The following is a 21,821-nucleotide window of genomic DNA, read 5'->3' on the forward strand; positions in this document are numbered from 1 at the left end:
TCTACTCAGTTCAAAGCTGAACAGCAACACCCAGCATATCTTTGGTGATATGACTGAGGCCTCGTTTTTCTAATTTACAGAGGAAAACAAAGGAAATGGATAAAATATTTTTGAAATCAGTATGAGCTTAACTTGAAATCTTACATCTCATGTTTTGGAAGTTTAGCCTAGGGCCAATCGTGGCCTGGAGAAGTGAAATACAAGCATTCTCATTTTAGATTCAGTCTGAAAGTGAGATAAAACAAATGGGCAAAACAAACCACGGAACACATTTCTGGAAGAAAAATGACTGAGAGACTACATATATTTTAGTGCTGATTTGTGAAGATCAAACAAGAAGCATTGTTAAATCAACGTTTAAGGGTACTCTGTGTTCATATATTACCCATGCATGTAGAGAAATGAAACACTATCCAGGTGTCAAGATTAAATGTGTTTATTTTGTGTCAGTGACTACAATGGTATATTAGATACCGGCACTCCAAGCTACACACCTAAGCATTTGCCTCTAAACCTTCACACACAGTCAATCTCCATTGCGCTAACTTTCCACCATTGAGCCTTCTATGTCTAGCAAAGTCAGAGTTCAAGTTTAAAAAGAAAGAAAGGAACAGAAAGAAGGACAGTTGAGCTCCACTTTGTGTTGTCAGTGTCCGCAGAAGTATCCAGGTGTCTCAAATGAATGTTTATTATCTTCAGCAGAGGGGGGAACTGATAAGAGGAACACTAGTAATGGCACTACCAGGAAGAATGAACAGAATGCAGATTAAAGAAGCATTTGAGAAGGGACAAGTTAGTTTCTCCTCAGTTAAGAATCCACAGGATAGCATGGATACAGGACATGGAGGTTAAATTGTTCAATTTGTGGGCCACACACTTCAGCGTATTGGCTAATACATTTTTTTGCACCGAAACAGAAGCAGTACAGGTTTTATGTTCTACCATTACACTTCCAGGTTTTTCACTTATGAATATACCTGCCAACCTAATGATTCTTGCATGCATTAGAGTTTGCTTTTGAAGAGTTAAGTTTATTTCCCCATCCCCCCCACTCCCATGAACATTTCAGTGTGAACTCTTTGCCCAACTTTAAGAGAATGTTGCGAAGGACAGCTCTGTGCCACCTCAGGACAGAAATCACCTGTCCCCTCTCCAGGCTACAGATGGACCATCATTATTGATCTCATCTCATCTTACATGCAAACAGACACTGTTCTTTTAATTTCCCCATGCCAGAGGCATACAAGTCGGCAGGTATGCTTACAAAAATGGAATCAAAATGAAAAAGAAAGAAAGGGTGGGGCAACAGAAAGAAAAGCTTTCTTGTTTTAAAGCCTATTGTCCTAGAAGGAATCCATCGCTTTGAATTCACTTAAAGCCTGCACAGGTGAAATGTGTTTCTTCTGAGACCCCCGTCGAACTCGTGTCTGGAATTCTTCAGGCTTTTCTCTCTTCACAAGGGGCTTCTTTTCAGGAGCCTTCATCTTCCATGACACAACTGGAGAGTTGACAGCTGCTGTCCCATAGACCTTCTGGTATTTGGTTGAGGCTACATAAGATGCTTTCACCGTGAGGACAACAGCATTCATCAGGTTTTTGGCTGCCTGGATGAGTGATGTAGCACTGTCCAGCTAGAAAAAGGGAAAAATAAGATAATTGGGTCAGTCAAGGCCTCAAAGTCACAAGGCACAGGTACAGTTTCACACATCTAGGAGTGTTGTGCTTCTCCTGGTGTTGCCACACAAGCAGATTATCACAAGATAAAGTTAGCACATTATCAGCCAACTGCCTTCTCCTACCCTTCATCCCATTTTGCTTTGCAGTACATAGTTCTCTAAAATCCCAATACAAGTGAAGACTGAGTGCTATTCTTAGCATGTACATATCCCCATGGGGAACATATCTTATTAGACTCATTCACAATGGTAGCAGTTACTCAAATGCTTGAAACTTATTTGGCAGGCACTGGATACTTTTTTGAAGAAGTCACAAAGGGTTATATTTCAGTTTCATGCCCCTACCTATGGAAGAATCTTTATACATTATTTCTACTTCCTGAGCTCAGGACTGATAGAAATGAAGACAACAGCCAACACACGTTCTTTAATTATTGATACTAGAGTACACATTTCAGTATTTCTAGGTCATGAATATACCTCCTGTGAAAATATCAGCTATTGTGGCATGGTTTTCTGGGTTTGACAGTGTTCAGAAAGGCACACTTGTCCATGTGTTCATAAACTATTTTGTATGTACTATGCACCAAACACTATCTTAAGAATTTCTAAAGTACTTTCCCACTTAATTCTTTAAAGTGCTCTATCTGGTGTTTTCACTCATGTCACTTCATGATGAGAGACATGGTTCAGGAATTTGTGTAGTTTTAAATTATGACATTCTTACAAACTACTTCACACTGCCACCTATTGGAACGGGCAATTTTTTTTTTTTTAAACTGCCATAAAAGCAGTCATTGAGGAAGTCAGTGAAGGAGGATCAAGAGTTGAGGCCAGGCAGAGCATGGTAGGTGGATCCTGCTGGGTATACATAGCTAGTTCTAGGCTAGGGAGGACTATATAAGTGAGAACATCTCTTAAAAAAAAGAAAGAAAAGAAAGAAAAAGGGGGACATACTGGGCTACATAGAGAGATCTTTGCCATGAGAAACTATAATAAATAATAAAATAATAATAGGGTTTAAAGCCCATCACCTGACCAGCAATTTTAAATTTACCCAATTTCTGCTACTAGCTAAGCCATTTGATACATACCATATTCTGGGTCATTTAGTATCTGTTTCAACTCTGCTAGGATCAAGAATCAAACCATTTATGCTAGAAAAACTACATTTCTCAGAGTCCCTATCAGAAAAGATTCTATATGTAATCTAATGAAAGAAACAAATCATTAGCTAGACTGGCAGTCTTACTCCAGCTTCAGACATGTTTAAGTATAGTAAACCATTCATCAGTTGCTTTGCAGTAAATATAAATGAAGCACAGTCATGCAAGATTTAGTGATTAGCAATAGCCTGAAGAAAAGAGACTGTAAACCCTATGGCTCCGCCCTTCCACGTGACTGACATTCACATTGCTTCATGTCATCTAGAGATCAAAATGGCTACCATGTAGTAACTGGGGTCATTTAAATTTTGATCAGTGCCTCTCTGATGCCATCACTTGGACAAGAGGTTTTACACTGGGTTAAAAATGATTGCAATCTAGTGGGTGATTATTCCATCATCTAAAAGCTTGGGGTCTGATCACTGGGAAACTGTAACGTTCTTTGTATATGAGTCTCATAATAGTAATGAATTTATGCTTTGCCACAAAAAATATCAGTAAGACTATATAATATAGTAGAAAAGAACTAGTTTGTGACTCAAAGCCACCAGTCAGGGGAAATATAATGAATCGCTGTACAATTTAATTTAAGGAAGTAGAGCAACCCATTTACTATTTTACTTTACCATCTCCTTCAGACTGTACCAGGTACATATACCCAAATAATGGCCTCGTCTGGGCTGTTTAGTTGATCCCACCTATGTTTGTAAAGCGAGCTTTAATGAGAAAAGTCTAGATTATTCAATATTAATATGAGAAAGAAGCCAAGCATGGATTACTTTACAACTTCTCAATATAATCTTTGGACTGCCATATCAGCATCACCTGGGAAATGTCCTTTTACAGGCCCAACCCAAAGATTCGTAAAAACAAATTAAAAGAAAAGTTAAAAAAGCTTCCATTTTTAAAAAGAGCCTAGAAGATTCTGACAGATTTACCAAAGTTTGGCAACAACTAAATTAATGAAACCCAAAGATGACAATTAGCATATTTTAGCAATTGCTTCCAGTACTTCACAATATTTGACTGTATTTCACATTTTCAGTTTTTCCCTGTATCCCTCCAAGTGGAGGGATAAGTAATGGATGGAGATAAGGCAACATGTTGGGTCAATTAAATGCATCCATCATGATTTTTTGTGTAAGCTACAAAGAACATTCCCACATGACCCTCATCCTTAATTATAATTATTTCCACATCAGTCTTTCAAGTTTCAAAAATGACTGATATTTATTCATAAAATTAGTTAATTCTATTCCATGCCATTGGTAAAATAGAGAGTAAAGTTATATGCCAGGGATAATATTGCTTTTGGGAGTTATGAAAGAATTAGTAGCATAAGGCAAGATATGTCTATTATAATATTAAATGGCTCTTGAAAAGTGAGTCTTGGGGAATTGAATGGATCTGAATAAAAAGATATGAGCAATTTGGAGATTTTTTTTAACCACAGATTCCATTTTTAGATAGATGGTATCTAATTCTGCAGCAAAGCAAGAGGAACCCGCCTCTTCTTCAGAACCCAATTGTCCTCCCAACCTGATGCAGGAGTCCTGTGAATAAATCTCACATATTGGTGAGAGTAAGATGGCTCTGATATATAAGTCCAGTGGTCTTACTCAACCCACCTGCTAAGGCAGATATTGGGAGAGAGACCTAGACAACTGACTAAGAGAACTACACACAGACAATAAACTGAATCCAAAAACTTAATATAAAATGTGACTTAAAAAAAAGTTCAATTCCAAAAGTATATATTTTGTCCTACTCAAGACCCACTTTTATGACTTGGCTGTATTTCAGCATGGGTTATTTTTCTTTTAACTTCAAATGAATGGGTTTTGTTTATTTTTGTCCAAAAAGACTTCTAACTGAAAAGATTTAGGTGAAACTTTAATCCCCAAAAGATATTAGAAAGAGTAAAGACATGTGGCATGATTTCTTTTAGCAGAGTTTAAGGACACCTATTTAGCATAATTACTTTCTATTTTCTGATGCTTTACTCTAACAGTGGCATTTTCAAATAAGATGAGTAAATTAACATATTTAAGTGAAGTTCTAATAATAATAACTGACATTAATTGAGCACTTATGAGGAGGTGCCTGGCATTGCCTTAGTTATGTTAATTAAATTATGTGATTCAATTTTCAAAACTTCTCAAGTAGCAATGATTGTTGCACTCATTTTATAGGCAAGGAAACTGATGTTTAGGGATTAAATTCAATTCCATCTTTTGACATGGTTTGAAAGCCTGTGAACAGCATTATTCCCTGGAAGCACCACCTAAACTTTAGGGCCTTGTTTATCAGCCACTACCTATGGATGAAAAAGTCTCTGCCTCTCTTTACTCTGCCAGACCTGGAAGCCTGATACCTCAACTCTGACACATCCTGATATCATTATCATCACAGTTTTTGACTAGCTCTACCTCATGTGCTCTATAGATTTTTAACTTATTTTTAAGAATCTGAATCCTCTCTGTGTTGACAATTTGACCTTGTAATGTTCCTACCCAGTGTTGAACTGTCCCCATCATTTTTTTTTTTTTTTTTACCTATATCTGTTTTGCTGTCTTGGAGTCATACTCAGGGCAGCAGAGCCTGGAAAGCAACCTATGCACATTTACTACCCAGCTCTAGCTATTGGTTTAGACCTTTAAGTGGGTCTCTGCCATTATAATTAATGTTCTATGCCTTGATCTAGATCTCCTTATAATGGATTCAAATTGTGACATCATCAGCATTCCTCAAGCAGTCTATATGGGTATCTCTTTCTAGTGCAAGTCCCAGCATTTCATTAAAGACACTTCTGTTCCCTATGGTGATCTTTGTAGCCAGTCCAAGAGCAACTGTTCATATTTTAAGCTAATTTTTTAAAAAAAACATGTGCTACATTTAACAAATTAGACCACATGACTACTTTCTCTCATTTAGATGGACAATCAGCCCTGAGAGTGATCATGATCTCACCACGAATGATTTCTAAGAGTAATACATGGTGCATTGTCATTCCATCATCAAGGTTTAAACCCAGGAAGCCTGATTTGAGAACCCGCACTGTGGCCATTGCTCTCACTGACCAACCCTCATTTACTCCTCAATTCTATCGAGCTGTGCTGGACTCCTGCTCTTCCACACTTGTCCGTAGCTATAGGCATTAGAATTCTCCTAATTCTGTCACTAATCTTTCAAAATATCAAAGTACTATTTTAAAAAAGGCAACAGATGTTTCCTCACATCTTGTTCTATTACAGTCCATGAAAGCGAATAAGGGTGAGTTAAGCTGTTTCTCAGGAATTTTTTTTTTCTGTTTCCCCCTTCCCTGCCACTGTTCCCATTCTTAACTCCACACAACTTCCATCACAAAGTCACATAGGGATTGTCTTCCTCTTCACTGTCCTCATTTGTGTCTTGAATAGGGAAGTCTTTCCTGAATGTAATTCTTCTCATTATTGATATTTATGCTGCTGTCTAATTCTTTATAACTTCAGAGCTGGAAAACAGCATGAGATGTGCATGAAATGAGTTATGAGGAAACTCCTAAAACTCCAAGTCACTACTGGTGGACTATTTCATTAAAGCTGGGCTTACACTAAACATCCACCATTACAACATAACTGAACATCAATGCATGACTCGGTCACACTCTTGAAAGCAATGCTAAAATCTTTTCCCCCTTTCCCTACATTCTTTCTCCATTTTTCCACCCACACATTTCCCCATGCAATTATTTCTTCTGTGTTGTGTCAACCACTTCTCAAGTGATGGGTATGTAGACACGCATAGACTCAGACTCAGACTGTCAGATGTTACAGGAGATCCAGAAAAGATGACACACATTCTAAAAAGCATAACTTTCTACAGGGAGTGCCTTAGTAGGGTGTCAGGTGTACAAGGAACCACAGAAATAAAAGATTTACTGGGAGTCATGTAGGGAGGGATAAGGCAGGGAAATGGGCTTCCTGGTGGTCACAATTCCAAAACTATTCAATGGGAAACAAGTCTCAAATTCCTATTGCCTCTGGCTTTATACTGATGTACCGAGGTAAGACAAAACATAAAAAAATTTTGAGATGTTAAAGAGCTGAGTTCAATTTCTGTGTCTTATCTAACTGGAGTTATCTTAGGGACCATTAGAAATGTTGGAGTGAATCTTGGCGAGCTGGTTATGAAACATCACATATTCTATTTATATTAATAAATCATCCTAATTTTGACATATATGCATATATAAACATATATTCATTTGTGTTTTTTCTTCTGTTAATGTTTTTACAAAGCAAGGGAAAATAATGCAGAATAAAATCCTAAATGTTTTCTCTCTGCACATCCAAAATTCCAATATGTTTACTTAAAAATTTGCAGCATAAGACATTCAGAATAAAAAAATCAATATCCTTTTAATAATCTGAGATATGACATTATCAAGAAAGAGCCTATTTGAATAAAAAATAGGTTTGGTTGACTAGGGAATCATGGGAGAATTAGCTATACAGAACAATGGGATGCTTATTGTAGCCAACAAAAAACAAATGAAAAAAATGCTGTTTATGATTCACAATTTCCTTTAAGAAAAAAAAACAATAAAAAGAACAATGTCTAAAAGTGCAAAATGTAAAAGGAGTGGAAAATTAACTGAACAAAAGGGGACAAAATCTCACTCTTTCAGAATGTCATTCATAAGGGTGAGGAATGTAAGCACAGAGGACTGGAATTTCAACTGTCAATTCAGCATGCATTCATTTACAACAGCCATGTGGTTTGGACCCATTTTGAGATAATGTCTGTATTCAAATAAGATGATTAGGGCCCCCCCCAAATATAATGAAACATAAAAGGGCAGCCTAAGGAAATCCAAACTGTTCTCAGGCTAAAAATAATGGGAGTGTCATGGGAATACTGGCCAAATTAAAAAATAAATAAAAAGTCAAGTTCATTCAGAACCTGTTTTGGAAATATAAACACTAGGAAGGATGCTTGATGACATTGAAATGTTCAGCGGCCCAAGAAAAGTGCACTTTCATGTTAAGGCTAAAACTATTCTATTTTCATTACCTCAACTCCAAGCTAATAACAGTGAATATAAAACTAGAAATAGGTACCACAAATATGGCAGAAGTCCATTTTAGTCACTTGGAGGATTTCTGAGTGGCTAAATAAGATAGCTTTAGTACAGAACAGGAAGTAGTTTTAGCGGCACTAGCCTACATATTTTGGGAAAAGAAATTATGATAGAAAAATTGAGAATAATTTTATTAAAAGGCAGATACTTTCAGAAAACTACAGCTGGCCTTTAGTTATATTTAAACTATTACTCGTTCCCTCCCCTGCAAAAATGTCACACATTACTTGCTGGTGTGGGAAGATTTTCTACAAGTCAGCTTTGCTGTTAGTGAATGGAAGAGCTAGAGACCTAGAGCAACAGGGTTTATTATCTGCCAAGAAGAACATTTCATATTGTTTTTTTTTTAAATAAATCCATGAGACTTTGAAGAGGTATTTGATCTCATTAGAAATCATGATACATCTAAATTTATATCAATAACACCTTTTAAAAAAATCTCTAGCAAGTCAGGAGCAATAAATAACTCAGACAAAGATGGGGTGAAAGGGTTTAGCTATGTCCTTTCTTCCCCAACGTAACTTGTCTCAGGATGTTTATATACTGGCAAAAGGGGGAAAAGGACATTTCTATCGTGGCAAGTTATTATTCTGTTGCTCTCTCCACTCACCTCCTCAGATATCAACCACGAGACAACGTTAGCAAAGATAGATTTCATTTGCTTAAGACAGTCACTTTTGCGGTCTTCAAGGCAGACATTATTAATCAATCACAGTACTTTTTTTCCCCTCAGAACTGGCTAAGTGACAAAGGAAGAGGTAACATATTTACTTCCCTCCTCTAAGAGTTGACATTTTGACAGAACTGTTGAAGACAGTGTTGTACCATTTACAGAATAGATAATCATCCACTATATTAGCACTCTCTCTGTGTGTGTCTCTCTCTGTGTCTCTCTCTGTGTCTCTGTCTCTCTATCTATCATATATATATATATATATATATATATATATATATATATATATATATAAAGGCTTAAGTACTTTTTCATTTCACTACTGCTCATCAGACCATTGACAAATACATTTTATTTAAATGACACCGCATTCCCCTTTTTGTTCCAATGACTAAATTTTTTAGGAACAGATTGTGCACTTCTTAGTAATGGCTCTTTGTTATGAGTTTCCAATTAATGAAATTGTAAATGAGTATGCATAAGTATTAACAAAAGTGTAAGTTATTTTAGGGAACTATTTTTAAATCAGGTAATAAAATCTAGCAACATATATTAAGAAGCATTGTGTCTAAGGTAAAAAATAAATGTCCCTGGTTGATTGTTGTTTAACCATAACTGCAACATATCTTATAACATACACCAATGCCTAATAGCTATCCCCTAAGGTATTGGCAAATATCACCTGAGCAGTTAGTTTGTCCTAGAGTTATTCTTCTTATTTGATAACTCAGTCTTGTATAACAAATATTTTCATTTTAAGTAGGGAGTCAGTTATGATGGAAAGGAGCACAAGAGGTCTGATGTTTTCTGTAGGGGTTCCTTGAGCTCTCCCAGAGAGGCAGCTGGTACTCTACCAACACTGAGAGCCAGTCCTGAGGAAATCTGTACATAATGGCCAAGGATTAAATTGGCAAAGACCTTAGCAGAAAGCCCCTGCAGTCTCAGACAGGCTAAAGAAAATGTCTCCAAAGCCTCGCTGAGAGATTTGCCAGTTGGTTCCCAGGTAACTCTCCACTGGATGTATTTGTGTCTTGGATTTAATTCATTTAGGTAGGTAGTAGTGCTTCATAGTCAGCCAGTTCACTGATTAACTGTCTTCATTTGCATTTTTTCAATTATAGGTAAGTAAACCTTGGGGACTCCCATGAAGGCTTAATTACAGTCAACAAATTTTCTAAATATGGCTTAGAGCCATTTTTTCTCTACCAGTAAAGGCTGAATAATTTTTGCTCAACCCCAAACAAGGGATTCTTGCTACACTTGAGATGTGTTGCCTCTTGTAAAATTAGGAGCAATTATGCCTAGGCACCTAGGAATTCTCCCATCTTTTCCTGACTTTCTTCTTTCATTCAACTCTCTAGACCATCCCACCATACAGGACCTTATGGCCTATTGATCTCTAAAATGTTTGCTTCCACATGACAGAAGACTCATGAGGTAATAAATTCATCAAGTGAAAAAATGACCTACACATTTTCAGACACACACCATGGCAGAGAGTACTGGATACTACCTTCGATGGGGTGTTACATGCTACTTTTGTGTCTCACATGAGTGTACTGCACATTCATAGTTGATTGTGTCATCTCTGAACATATGTATCATCGTGATTTATCTTGCAAACTTGATATCTTATAGCTACACTTCAAAGGATCAAAGGCTTCCTTTTGCCTTCCCTCTAGAGAGCATCACCACCTTCACTGTCCTTTTTTCCAATGACCCCACTCCCCAAGTATCATGACAATGAGGCAGTATAAGAGGAACTCTCCCCCAAAGGCAATGAATTCATAAGCTATGACTCAATCTGAGTTCACAATCCAATGGGACCAATTACTAACTACATGATTTTAAATGAGCTACTAAATATATCTCTGCTTGAAAGTCTTGATCTTTAGACTGCTCAAGAATGTTTACTGTAGCATTGCTTGAGTTAGAAAAAAGCAAGTATCTATGGCCACACTAACTGGATAAGCCATGTAACCATTCATATGACTAGATAGTTGTAATATAAATGTAAGTTCTATGTAAACACATAGAAAGATTGCCATGATAAACTGTTGAGTGAAAATGGTCTGCTACTGACGACAATACCGTATAATCTAGCATTTTCCTAGATCACTAAGTGCTAAACGTGAAAATGCCCTTTGTTCAGGGACCTATCATGTACCACGTCCTCAGCTCTATTTCTGGTTCTTAGTATTACTATGATTTTCTATTCCCAAATCTTTTGATCCTATTTCGGTTTTTCTAACTCTTCCTCCTCCAGCCCTCACCCTCCACTTAATAATTTAGATACCTCTTTTATTCTGCTTTTACTGAAAATGTCTTAAACTATCATTAGCTGAATCTTATACTTTTCATGAATAAGACCTAGAAAAAAGTTCAGAAAGGCAAATAGAAAGCATTAAAATGTCTGCATACTTTTAGCACTATTAAATCCTTCAGAATGCAGAAGTAATCAAGAGTCAATACAGAAAACATTAAGGGTCTTAGGTAAAACGATGATGCCCCAAATATCTAGCAACACTTAGGGCTTGACAGTGTCTTGAAGAAGGAGTCTACTGGGAGGTGATAGGAAGTCAATCTAGGTAAGAAACCAACATTTACAATCTAATTTCAGAAACATTAAATGAAATAACCAATGTACAATATATTTTATAACCACATAACACAAAATTCCAATAATTCAAGCTATATTTATTAGATATTATTTATAGTAATTTCTTCTAAAAAATAAAAAGAAGGTAACATCTTAATTAACTCACTCCAAAACTTATTAAGATCCATGCCTTCTTACCTAACAACTCAATCAATGAAGACCATCATCTCAAGGCATGGCTTATTTTCATAAAAACACAAAACACTGGATTCCCTGGATCCTTCCTAAATCAATAAATATGTTTGGCTACAAAGTAGGTTACAAAAGTGTAATTAATTGTTCATCTTTAATTACACCTTGAGTCATTGGACCTAGCACTAACCCTCTCCAGCTGAGACTAACCTTGCCTCAATATCGTTTAAAGAACCTTGAAAATCTCATCAAATGAAGACTCATTAATATCTTTCTGCAACTATTTCCTACTGGTAACACTTATTATATTACCCACATAGCGTAGGAAAGAGAAACTAACAAGGGGAGGTGTATTTTTTTTTTTTAATTCAAGATCATTAAATGTCAAAACTAGGGAACTGCATCTTTTTGCTGGCCTGTACACATCAGAGGCGAGGATAATTGACATGCACTGACCTTAATACCCTTATTTGCACAGTCCAGAAGACTTCCCCTCTATAATGGGCATGGTCTGAGACTTCCTCTGCTGTATGCTCTGTCGGCCTTCTGTCCATACAAGTACTCTTGTTGGCAGTCTCTGCTGGATTCATGTCATCTCTTAAATGCACTTAACAAAACCTTCTTATTTGTGGTTTTGTTCCTATCAGTTTCCGTGACTCAAAGACAATTTTGGTCTGGAATTACTAAATAGACTGTTCTAGAACTAAAGCATCTTAAGTATTAAATTTTGCACTGTTCTTAGCAGCATGATAAAAATCTTGTACCACTTCTTTTCTAAGTAAATGAATCAAGCCTTTGTCCAGTAGTCACTTCATAGCTAAGATTGATGACTATACCACATAGAGCTCCTTATGCCCAGGTTTCAGGTATCCACTTGGGACATTTCTGCTGTCATTCAATGAGACTACAGAATATTAATTATCATTTTTCTCCAATGTAATAATTATCTTCTTATATAATTCATGAGTAATGATCTCTTACATCTATAGCTACATAAAATAATTCAGTACATTAATTCAAATTTTCAATTTTTTTCATTATAGAAATGAGAATTAAGACAAAAAAAGTTCCACAGTTCAAGTGTTCATAAGAAGCCCTCAATATAATGCATGGTTTAAAACTCAGTAATTTTTAATTAAATTAGTTTTAAAACTGAGCAGCTGATCCATGGCTTTCCACAACTGAACACACTTTTCTGTCTATTTTTAGTAGACACAGAAAAATTCCCTACAAACATTCCCTTCACTCTAGTCACTATTTTTCCACCATGAACTGTCACCCCAACCACTTCCATGGGCTTACTATGTGCACCTGCCACAGGTTTGGATACAGACTTCACCTTGACCTAGGAATACAATTTGGTGGAGCTGCAACCATGAATTCACTTCATTTCTATATCTATTCCATTTCAAATTCTTCAGTTACCTTTTCGAAGATTCTTTGGTGTTTAGAGAATCACCTAATCTTTCTCAGATCTTTTCTTATTGACTTTCCCCATCTTTTCAAGCTATTAGAAGCTCCATGAATCACTCCACCCCTACCTAAAACTCACTCCTCCCACAGACCTCTCCCTCTCAGTCAGCAGCCCTTCCCTTCTTCATATCACTCAGATGAAGCATCCTGAGTTATGTGCTGCATTTTGTTCTCTGACACAGCATCTCATTTTCCATCATCTCCTGTCCTCACAACTTTAATTCACTTGCTACTGGACCTCATCTCACCTTCTGCCCTCTGGTCACTCACTCAAGCCAACTCTTCAGACATCATTGCTAGTTTTTTTTTTTTTTTCCCCATACTTCCGCCTAGCCACTCTCCTTGCTTCCTACCCTGCCCACTCTACTACTCAAATAAAATCCAGAATGATTCTCTCAAATGAACTCAGCCTGTCCCTTCTCTCATCAACTTCTTCCAGTGGCTCTCTATTTCAGTGTCAACCTCTATCTCAGTAAAATTCAAAGCAAATTCCAACTGGCATCATGATGAAAGCTAACTAAAAATAGTTTCCAAATTTCAATACATTCCCACCCCAGTAGCCTCAGTCTATTTTCTTCTTTCCCTTAAAATATTTTCCATAGTCCTGTCAGCTAATCCATACTTTATCTTATTCATACTTCCCTATCCACCTGCTATTCTCCAAACATCTCCAACAGGGTCTTATTGAATTATTGTGACATTAAAGATTTGGAAATTGATGTGGAAAGACACACATGAAATTAAAATGCAGTGAGTAGGCTAGTACACATTCCTTCTACACTATCATTCTCCCATGAAAGTAGAACCAAAGGCATGAGTCTGTCAGAAGAGTAGAAACGGTTCATAATTGAGAAAGTAAATGAGCCAAACTGCAATATAAACTGACTATATGACCTCTTCCATCACTGAACTTTGAGCAGATTTCAAGGCCAGCCTTCTTGTCTATAAAATATTTTATAAATAAAAGACTATCTATTTTACTCAGAGTACTAATGTCAGCAAGGCACTGAGGTGTGGTTGCTAGACATCGTGTTTGCATCACATAAATTCTCTCAGATCTTTAAAACAAGTACATAAGAGCATTCCTTTCTCCACATATAAGGAAAAAGAAATAGAGAAAATTTAATATTTTGTGATGGGGGGTTATGCCACTGTGACAGTCTTCTTTGAAGAGGGAAGTTCACTATAGGATTCTCCTACTCTACTCTCTAGCATTCTGAGTGTGGTAATAGTAATCTTGTAAACACACCAGTGTAACATTCTAATAGCTCACAAGCATGAGCCACGGGACCAAGAAGTCATCAGGATCACACAAAGGAAGACAACACACACAAATACCAGCTTTGCCATCATGATTCATGATAGTTGTTCACTGAGTGGTGGTGACATCATCCGCTGGCTCTGATTCTCTTTCCACCAACTACAACCCTCCAAAAGAGCCTCTCCATAGTCAAAGGAGACTTGATTAATAACAACTTCTAATTTTTCTCATCTGAAGATTTCACACATACTAATTTCTATATACCAAAAAGCTAGGAAGAAAAATGATTTTAAATTTTCACTATTTCAAATTTCTATGAAGCCTTTTAATTTGTCATCTTGCAAACACTATGAAACAAAAACAACACAGTAGGAACTATGGACATTATCATATTACAGCGCCTGGCATGTGACATTTTCCTTCGACTACTGCTCTACAGAACAGACACTCCTAAACTGTGCTCACATTTCATAACACACAAACTATCCATGAGAGAAACTATCTCTGTATCATTTAGTGCCTATAAAAGAATGGAGCAGTCCCTACTGTAAGTTTCTATTTCTTCATGTGTAAAATGAAGTTAATAACCATGTTTTTCAAAGGATATTATGAGGTCTGAATAAAAAAGGAAAGAAGCTTAAAACATATTTTTGAAGTTTTAAACAAGTGTTTGGCTATAAATGATTATTATATAAGCTTTCAAAAATTTTGGAACAGTCAGATGCCACTGGCCCAAGAAACCTGTATGTTAGCAGGTATTCCAACAGATGACTCAAGTAACTGGTTATAATCAGTACTGGCAAGATTAGGAAAAAGATTTTCCAGAGAAGATGAGTCTCCACCTTGGCCCTGATTACATGGTGGCCTAGTTATAATCTCAACTTTTTATTTTGCTGAATACTCAAAGAAAAATAGTCTTCAGAGGAAGCTCTACAGGAAACATGTTTTAAGGGGTCGAAAAGAGACAAATTCTAAGAATAAATTGAAGGGAAGTCATGCCTTCCACATGAACTAGCAGCTCATCCACTAATATGCCTTTGATGACTCCTTCTCAATTCTGATGCATTTCTTCCTCCAATCGGATGGAGAGCTATTTGTTTGCTGTTTTGTACTTGAAAGCTTTGTGGGTCCTGTCTCCGTAGCTACTATTCTGGATCCTTAAGTACAGGTACTGATTTGCCCCTTCCTGGTATGTTTTCCACAAGGGTTCCCAATACATGAAGCACATTGGGATTAGGTATTGGTGATAGTGGGATAAGTGACACTCAGTTCAGTGATGGATTCTTAGTTGAGACTTCTCTTTAAACTGAAGTATGAGATGTGCCTATTGGAAACTAAAAATTGATGAGTGTTCTCTTTGCTGGGCTATACACTTTTAGATATCTCCCAAATTTGGCATATGCCCTGTGACCAAACTTATTAGACTTTTCCTGGGTTAATTTAATTTTTTAAAAAGTAATACTAAGTTTAGCTTCACTTTCTCATCAGTAGGGAAAAGAAAAGAGGAACCTACAAGAGGAAAGACAATCATCTGAGATGCCCTTTGTCCTTGTGAATCATGCATTTAGCAATGTACCACAGTTCTAAATGCCTGTAACTGAGAGAAGACATAAAAGGCATGTAAGGTGGCTCTCTTTAGAAGCCAGGATGCTTCTTCATACAGGTGCCTGCCAGGGCTTGGCCTAGTTTGGAAGCCTTCTAGTTCTGTTCTCCTGCAGTGAATGCACTTTATTGAAAATGTAGCAAAAAACACCTGAGGGTTCCCTTCCATCTAAAACTACAAGTATTTTTGGTTCAACAAAGGACCTCTATGGATGGACAACATATTGTCTGTACTCTCTCAAAAGAGACTGAGCTACACAAGAAACTTTCATAATTCACAGATTAAAGGGAACAGAATCCTCAAAAGACAGGAAATGCATAACAGTATTGCCAAAAATCAGAGAAAAATATATCAGAGTTTCTGTTGAAAAGAAGCTTGAAAACTATGAACTGGAAAACTTATTAGGGGAAAATACTACTTAATTTTAATGTGACAGCAACTGTTAACCCAGGAACAAAGATAAACATTAAAGAGTTGCAGATTGATTTTAGCATGGGCAAGATGCTGCATCATACTACATTTAAGATTGACATGGAAATTTCCCCAAGGCAAACTTTTTTCTTGGATTTCCTGTGAGTCTAGCCTTGACAAAGTTGAATCACCTACATATGTATTACAAGACTTAAGGTCATCTCATTTTTTCTCCAAGAGACAAAAATGCCAAGGCTACAGTTTAGTATATCACTCGATATATCACTGAGTGGTGTCTTATACCTGGGGTTATATCTACAAGGGCACTCCAACTTTATTATAATTCTTAGCTGTGAAACATGTTTAGTGCTTGACAATAACCCCATGGTTTCAAGGCTCACCTGCTACAAACTTATATGCTACAGAATTTATTGATTATAAATATCTCAAAAAGAACTCCACTAGAAAACTGAATTCCAACATGATCATTAGTCTAATGCACTAGATATTATTGAAAAAATAATATTTTAAGGAAGGAACATAGCCTATCTCTTTCTCCTTTTCCTTCCATCTTAAAAATATATTTATCTGTTCCCACCATATCAAGATTTCAAAGTGTACAGAATGAACAAAGTGCTAAGATAGTTACATTGTTTTCACAGTACTTTAAAAATTAAAGAAATTACCTGAATCAGAGCATTGAGGATAGAAACTTGCAAGTTTAAATGTCATGATCACAATGGAATTTTTAAAAAACTCCTTGTTCATACAAAGTAATAAATGTAAGTCATTTTTGCCCTGTTTAAATTTTTTTTTCTCTAAATTTAACCATTCAAATAATAGTCTTTGGGAACAGGAATTCCTGTATCTGTAAGCTAAGGGGGATCTGTTACAAGTAGTAAGGAGTTAAGGTGATCTATGAACAATAACAACTCTAATAGGTCCTTAACAGTCTTTCTTTTAGCAAAGTACACCTCCAAGCCCTGGTGCCAGGCTAACACCGAGGGGCGGAAAGTGAATCTTGAAGCACAGCATCTGTCATTTTCTACCCTTTCAAAGAGAAGGAATACCAGAAGCTCCATCTCAAAAGGTGTGTATATTCTGAGCAAAAGATCAAGATGGCAAATAGTTCTATAGTGCTCTTCCAGAGGTAATTTTGTTGACTCCAATACAGTCAAGTATCACTGACTAGAGATGAGTGGTTGCTATAGACACCCATTAGGAGAATTCAGAGATGGTTTAACACTCTACACTGGCAAACCACAACAACCTTCACAGGAAAGGTTTATCTGGACTACTCCAGACTTAGTAAATTGGAAAAAAAAGTCTTCCTATTTAGGAGTCTCAGATTGCCTTTATATCCTAGGAAGGTCTCACCTTAACCAATAAGGCTGTCTCCTCTCTTCTTTCTGGAGTCCAAATCCATCTATATAAGAAACCTTTACAAATTGGATACTGATCCATATTTGTTTTCCAAACTTCAGTTTCAGAATGGTAGAAGCAAAAATATGAGCATCTCCTAGTTTAATAGCTAATTGTTGCTTCTATATTCTCAAATGTGAAAATCAATACTATTCTCTTTTGTCTGAGTAATTGTTTTCCCTGATTTCATCCATCACCTCTCCATATGATTCCTCTAAACTCACAATGATGCACCAATCTCTATGAGGCAGAGCCTTTGACTGGTTGCTCAGCTCTTTGAATGTCCAAAAGCTTGACTGGGGCAGACAGGATGAAAGGGAACAAGAGGATATCTATGGCATCAAAAAAGCTGCAGCGTCTCTTTGGAAGGAACAAATGTGGGACATATCTCAAGTGTCCCTTCTTCCTGTCTTTGAGCATTTCCCTAGCTTTGTGCACAGACTGATGGGTGTAGGGTAACAGCTGTTATCCATGAAGGGAAAATAGAGAAGAAATTTAACACTTCTAATTGATTGTTGATTCAAACATATAGTTATGCAACTAATATTTGTAATACAGACCATCTAGGTCACATTTCATTTCAGGAGCATAAACACATGTGTTTTTTCCTAGTTAAGATGAGAATGCTAATGTGCACATTTTTCAGTCTTTCACTTAAAGTCATCAAACAGCTCTGTCAATACTATTCTTGAAATGAACTTCTCTGAATTGTTCTGTCTCTATTTCTTCTCAATTTTCTCTTCTTCCCTCCCCATCTCACACATCCACATAAATGCACATCTCTTCACAACTTTGGAGATATAGAGCCACTTAGTTTTGTTCTGCCTTAACTTTTCATGTTGGGACAGGACAAACAAAATATGCAAGACCACTTCTCAGATCTCCACTGTCCCACCCTCTTCCTTTAAGTTCATCATTTACTAATTCCTTAGACTTACTAACCATCATTCTGATAACATTATTCCTCATGCTTAGCCAAGGTTTAAATGGACTATTTGATGCATAGTCTTACATTACTGCTTCAGTTTTAATGTGAAATGTCCCACTCAGGCTCATGCATCAGTGGTTTAGCTGCCAGCTGATAGCTTTGAGGAAATGATTAGAATCCTAAGGGCACTGACCTAATTGGTGGATTGATCCTTTGATGGATTCATAATATGGTGGCATTATTGGGAACTGACCAACAATAGGAAGACAGGTCTAGGTGGAAGAAAGCCCCAGGGGGCTTGTCAAAGAGGCTGCCTCCCTCTCTCTTAAGGTAAGCAGCCTTTGTCATATGCTTCCACTGCCATTATCTTCTGCCTCAGTGAGGGTCTAGAAACAAGCAGTCAAGTGACCACAGCTGAACAATTCAAAACAGTGAGCCAAAACAAGTAAATCCACCCTCAAATTGGTCTTTCAAGGCATTTTAGTTGCAGCTATGAAAACCTAACTAACAAGGTTACCATTAACTCTCTAAATTCTTAACTCCTAATGTTCAATTTTTTTCCCCTCTGAAACTTCTTCCAAGAACAGAAAGATGAGTCAGTTTGTTACTTTGCAGAGTTTGAAACAGAGGTGTGAAAATGAATCACCTGGTGTATGTTAAGAAGTTGGTAGTTAATTAGATATTCCAAGATCCTACTCTCTATCATCTTTATTCAAAAGGTCTGCAATTTAGCCTAGCTTCTGCATTTTCATAGCCTCCTTTTACCCCTATGCTGGGTTTTTCATGCAGATGTTCTGGTCATTGCAAAAGAAAAACGAACACTACTGAATAATAGTAGTAATAAGACAAAGACATTCTACCTTTCTCTGACATTTTCAGGTAAAATCAGCCTAAAATGCACATATACATAAATAGTAAGATTTTTCAGGTTTCTTCTTTGGGGATATTATACTTTCTCTTCTCCCTGGAAAATTCTTATTCTGTGGTGGTTCCATATTTACAAAGTATATATATATATATATATATATATATATATATATATATATATATATATGTATGTATGTGTATATATATATGTATATATGTATGTATATATATGAGTAAATTATACATATACATGACACTTTCTTTTGACTCTTTGCCCCTTTCTATGTAGATATTCAAATTACCTTGTATTATATTTTGTTCAGGGAGAATGTTGTAATATATCATTTTTACTTGTTTTAGACTCTTGTTTTCCATGATAATTTCATCTGTGAATCTATACTACATCAAACAGTAGACATCATATTATATATTCAGTATTTGTTAATTTACAGATCTGATTATTTCTAGAATACTCTATATATATGCTTGCTTGGACCTGAGTAAAGAGAACAATGTCAACTTTCTTTTGGGGAAAGCAGTTCTAATATCACTACCATCCTTTAATGATCTATAATGTCTTTGAAAAATAATTCAAGTTTCGTTTGACCTTTGTATTGAACGATTAGTTCCAACAAAATTTTTTTCTCTTGGAAAGCTGTTTTTCATCCCTACACTTCAGTGTTCTCACATAGTCGTTTAGCCTGTGAAAAAAAATGATTTCCTGGGATAATAAAATCTAAAAGGTAATTTTGATGTCACATTAAGAAACTAAGAAGCATTTCACAGAATGGAGTGAGCCAAATCTTTATTTAGTTACAAAGCCTGGAGAATCTGTAAAAGGGGATAGGCTGCAGGGTAGGTCTATTCATGGAGTTCAAGACTGTTAGAAAGGTCAAAATAGTAACTTGGATGGCTTTTGATGACAAGAAAGTGAGGCAGAGTACACACTACAAATCATCACTGAGTCTCTATCACAGAAGCTTTTGGATAAGTTTTTGTTTATCCATATGTGTAAATCAGACCTAAATCAGTAATCTCCTCCCAAGGGTATCAGAAAGAAGACTTGCATAATGCCACACAGTTTTACTTAGTAGTTAAACGTTATCAACTGTGGCTTTTCTAAGGCAGAGAATATGCCATGATTCTTGCTTCTCCTTGCCTTCCAAAACCATCTTATGACACAGATTCTCATTGGCTGGTAGACATTTCCATCACCATCTAGCAATTCTAAAGCTGCCATGGATGGCTCCAGAAAAACACTCTCTTTCCATTTTTACCTGAGAACCAGTTAGCTTTGGGGCTATTTCCTTTTCCTTCAACTGTCTTCCACAGATGTAGCTAGGCATGGTCACATGATATTCTGTATAACCTAGAAAATGGCTATCTAGTTTTATCTTCATCAAAAACAACTACAGTCCATTCACTTGTAGGCTTCTTAATTTCTCCAAAGATGTAAAATGTGTTGTAAACTAAACATATAATTAAGTCAGAAATGATTCAGGAAAAGTACAAGACTCTCAGGAGTAACTAATTTTGATGTAAAACACATCTGAATACACGATATCCTCAAGCCCATTAACATTTCTTTGATCTTGAAGACCTATATTCTTATCTGACATCCTCTTGTACAAAAACACAAATACACAAAAACACAGACACCAATACTACTAAGGGCAATCACCTCCACTTCTCACAACCATTCCATAACATTTGATTCAATGAGCTTGTTGCTCCCCCTAAACAAGTTAGTCTAAAGGTAGTTCCAGAGACATCAAATTGTAGAAATTTATGTAATATTAGGAAATGAAGATACTTATACTAGATAAGGACCTAAACTAGGTCCTTAGCTTAAAAGGTCACAGGGATATTTCTTAGTTACTTGAGCACTTACTGTGTTAATTTCCAAGTTATCACTTGGCAAGTGTTTAGAGATTTGCACATTCCTCAAGACCCAAATGAACAATCTTTTTATATCCTATATAGCTCATAGCTTAGTACATATCAATTCTCTACTCATCAATACTTATCCATAACATGGGGGTGTTCCTAAAATATTGCATATGTAACCTTGAACTTCAGAGTCTTCAATGACATTTTTTGTGGAGCATCTAGTAGATATGTATATTTTTAATGCCAAACAATTTTTAACCATAAAATTATAAAAATACTGAGTTCTAAACAAATCATTCTTTCAAAACAGCATAGCCAGTTATCACGGTACTACTTCTCCTTACATTTCAGTTCATTCAGAATTAAGTGTGTTATAGAGAACAAGTTAATCAAATGATGATTACATGCCAAAGAACATGGACTATTCATATATAGTATTAACCAAAAACAGTGCACCAGATGGAGGATATATTTTAAAATCTATTTTTGAATGAACTTGTTAAAGGATTGAAGATATGTCCAATATAAAAACTGTATT

General features: G+C 36.3%; 1 protein-coding gene across 1 annotated transcript in view; it reads right to left on the reverse strand.

Moving 5' to 3' along the window:
- Positions 1–420: 420 nt before the first annotated feature.
- The window catches only part of Ctnna2 (catenin alpha 2), a 1,102,240-nt gene continuing 1,080,839 nt past the window's right edge, over positions 421–21,821 (reverse strand). The window contains 1 exon segment of the mRNA XM_028871390.2: positions 421–1,631. Within this exon segment, the coding sequence (XP_028727223.1) occupies positions 1,344–1,631 (288 nt within the window). The 3' untranslated portion in view covers positions 421–1,343.

The sequence above is a fragment of the Peromyscus leucopus genome, chromosome 3 (genome assembly GCF_004664715.2).
Source record: "Peromyscus leucopus breed LL Stock chromosome 3, UCI_PerLeu_2.1, whole genome shotgun sequence".
Taxonomy (NCBI): Eukaryota; Metazoa; Chordata; class Mammalia; order Rodentia; family Cricetidae; genus Peromyscus; species Peromyscus leucopus.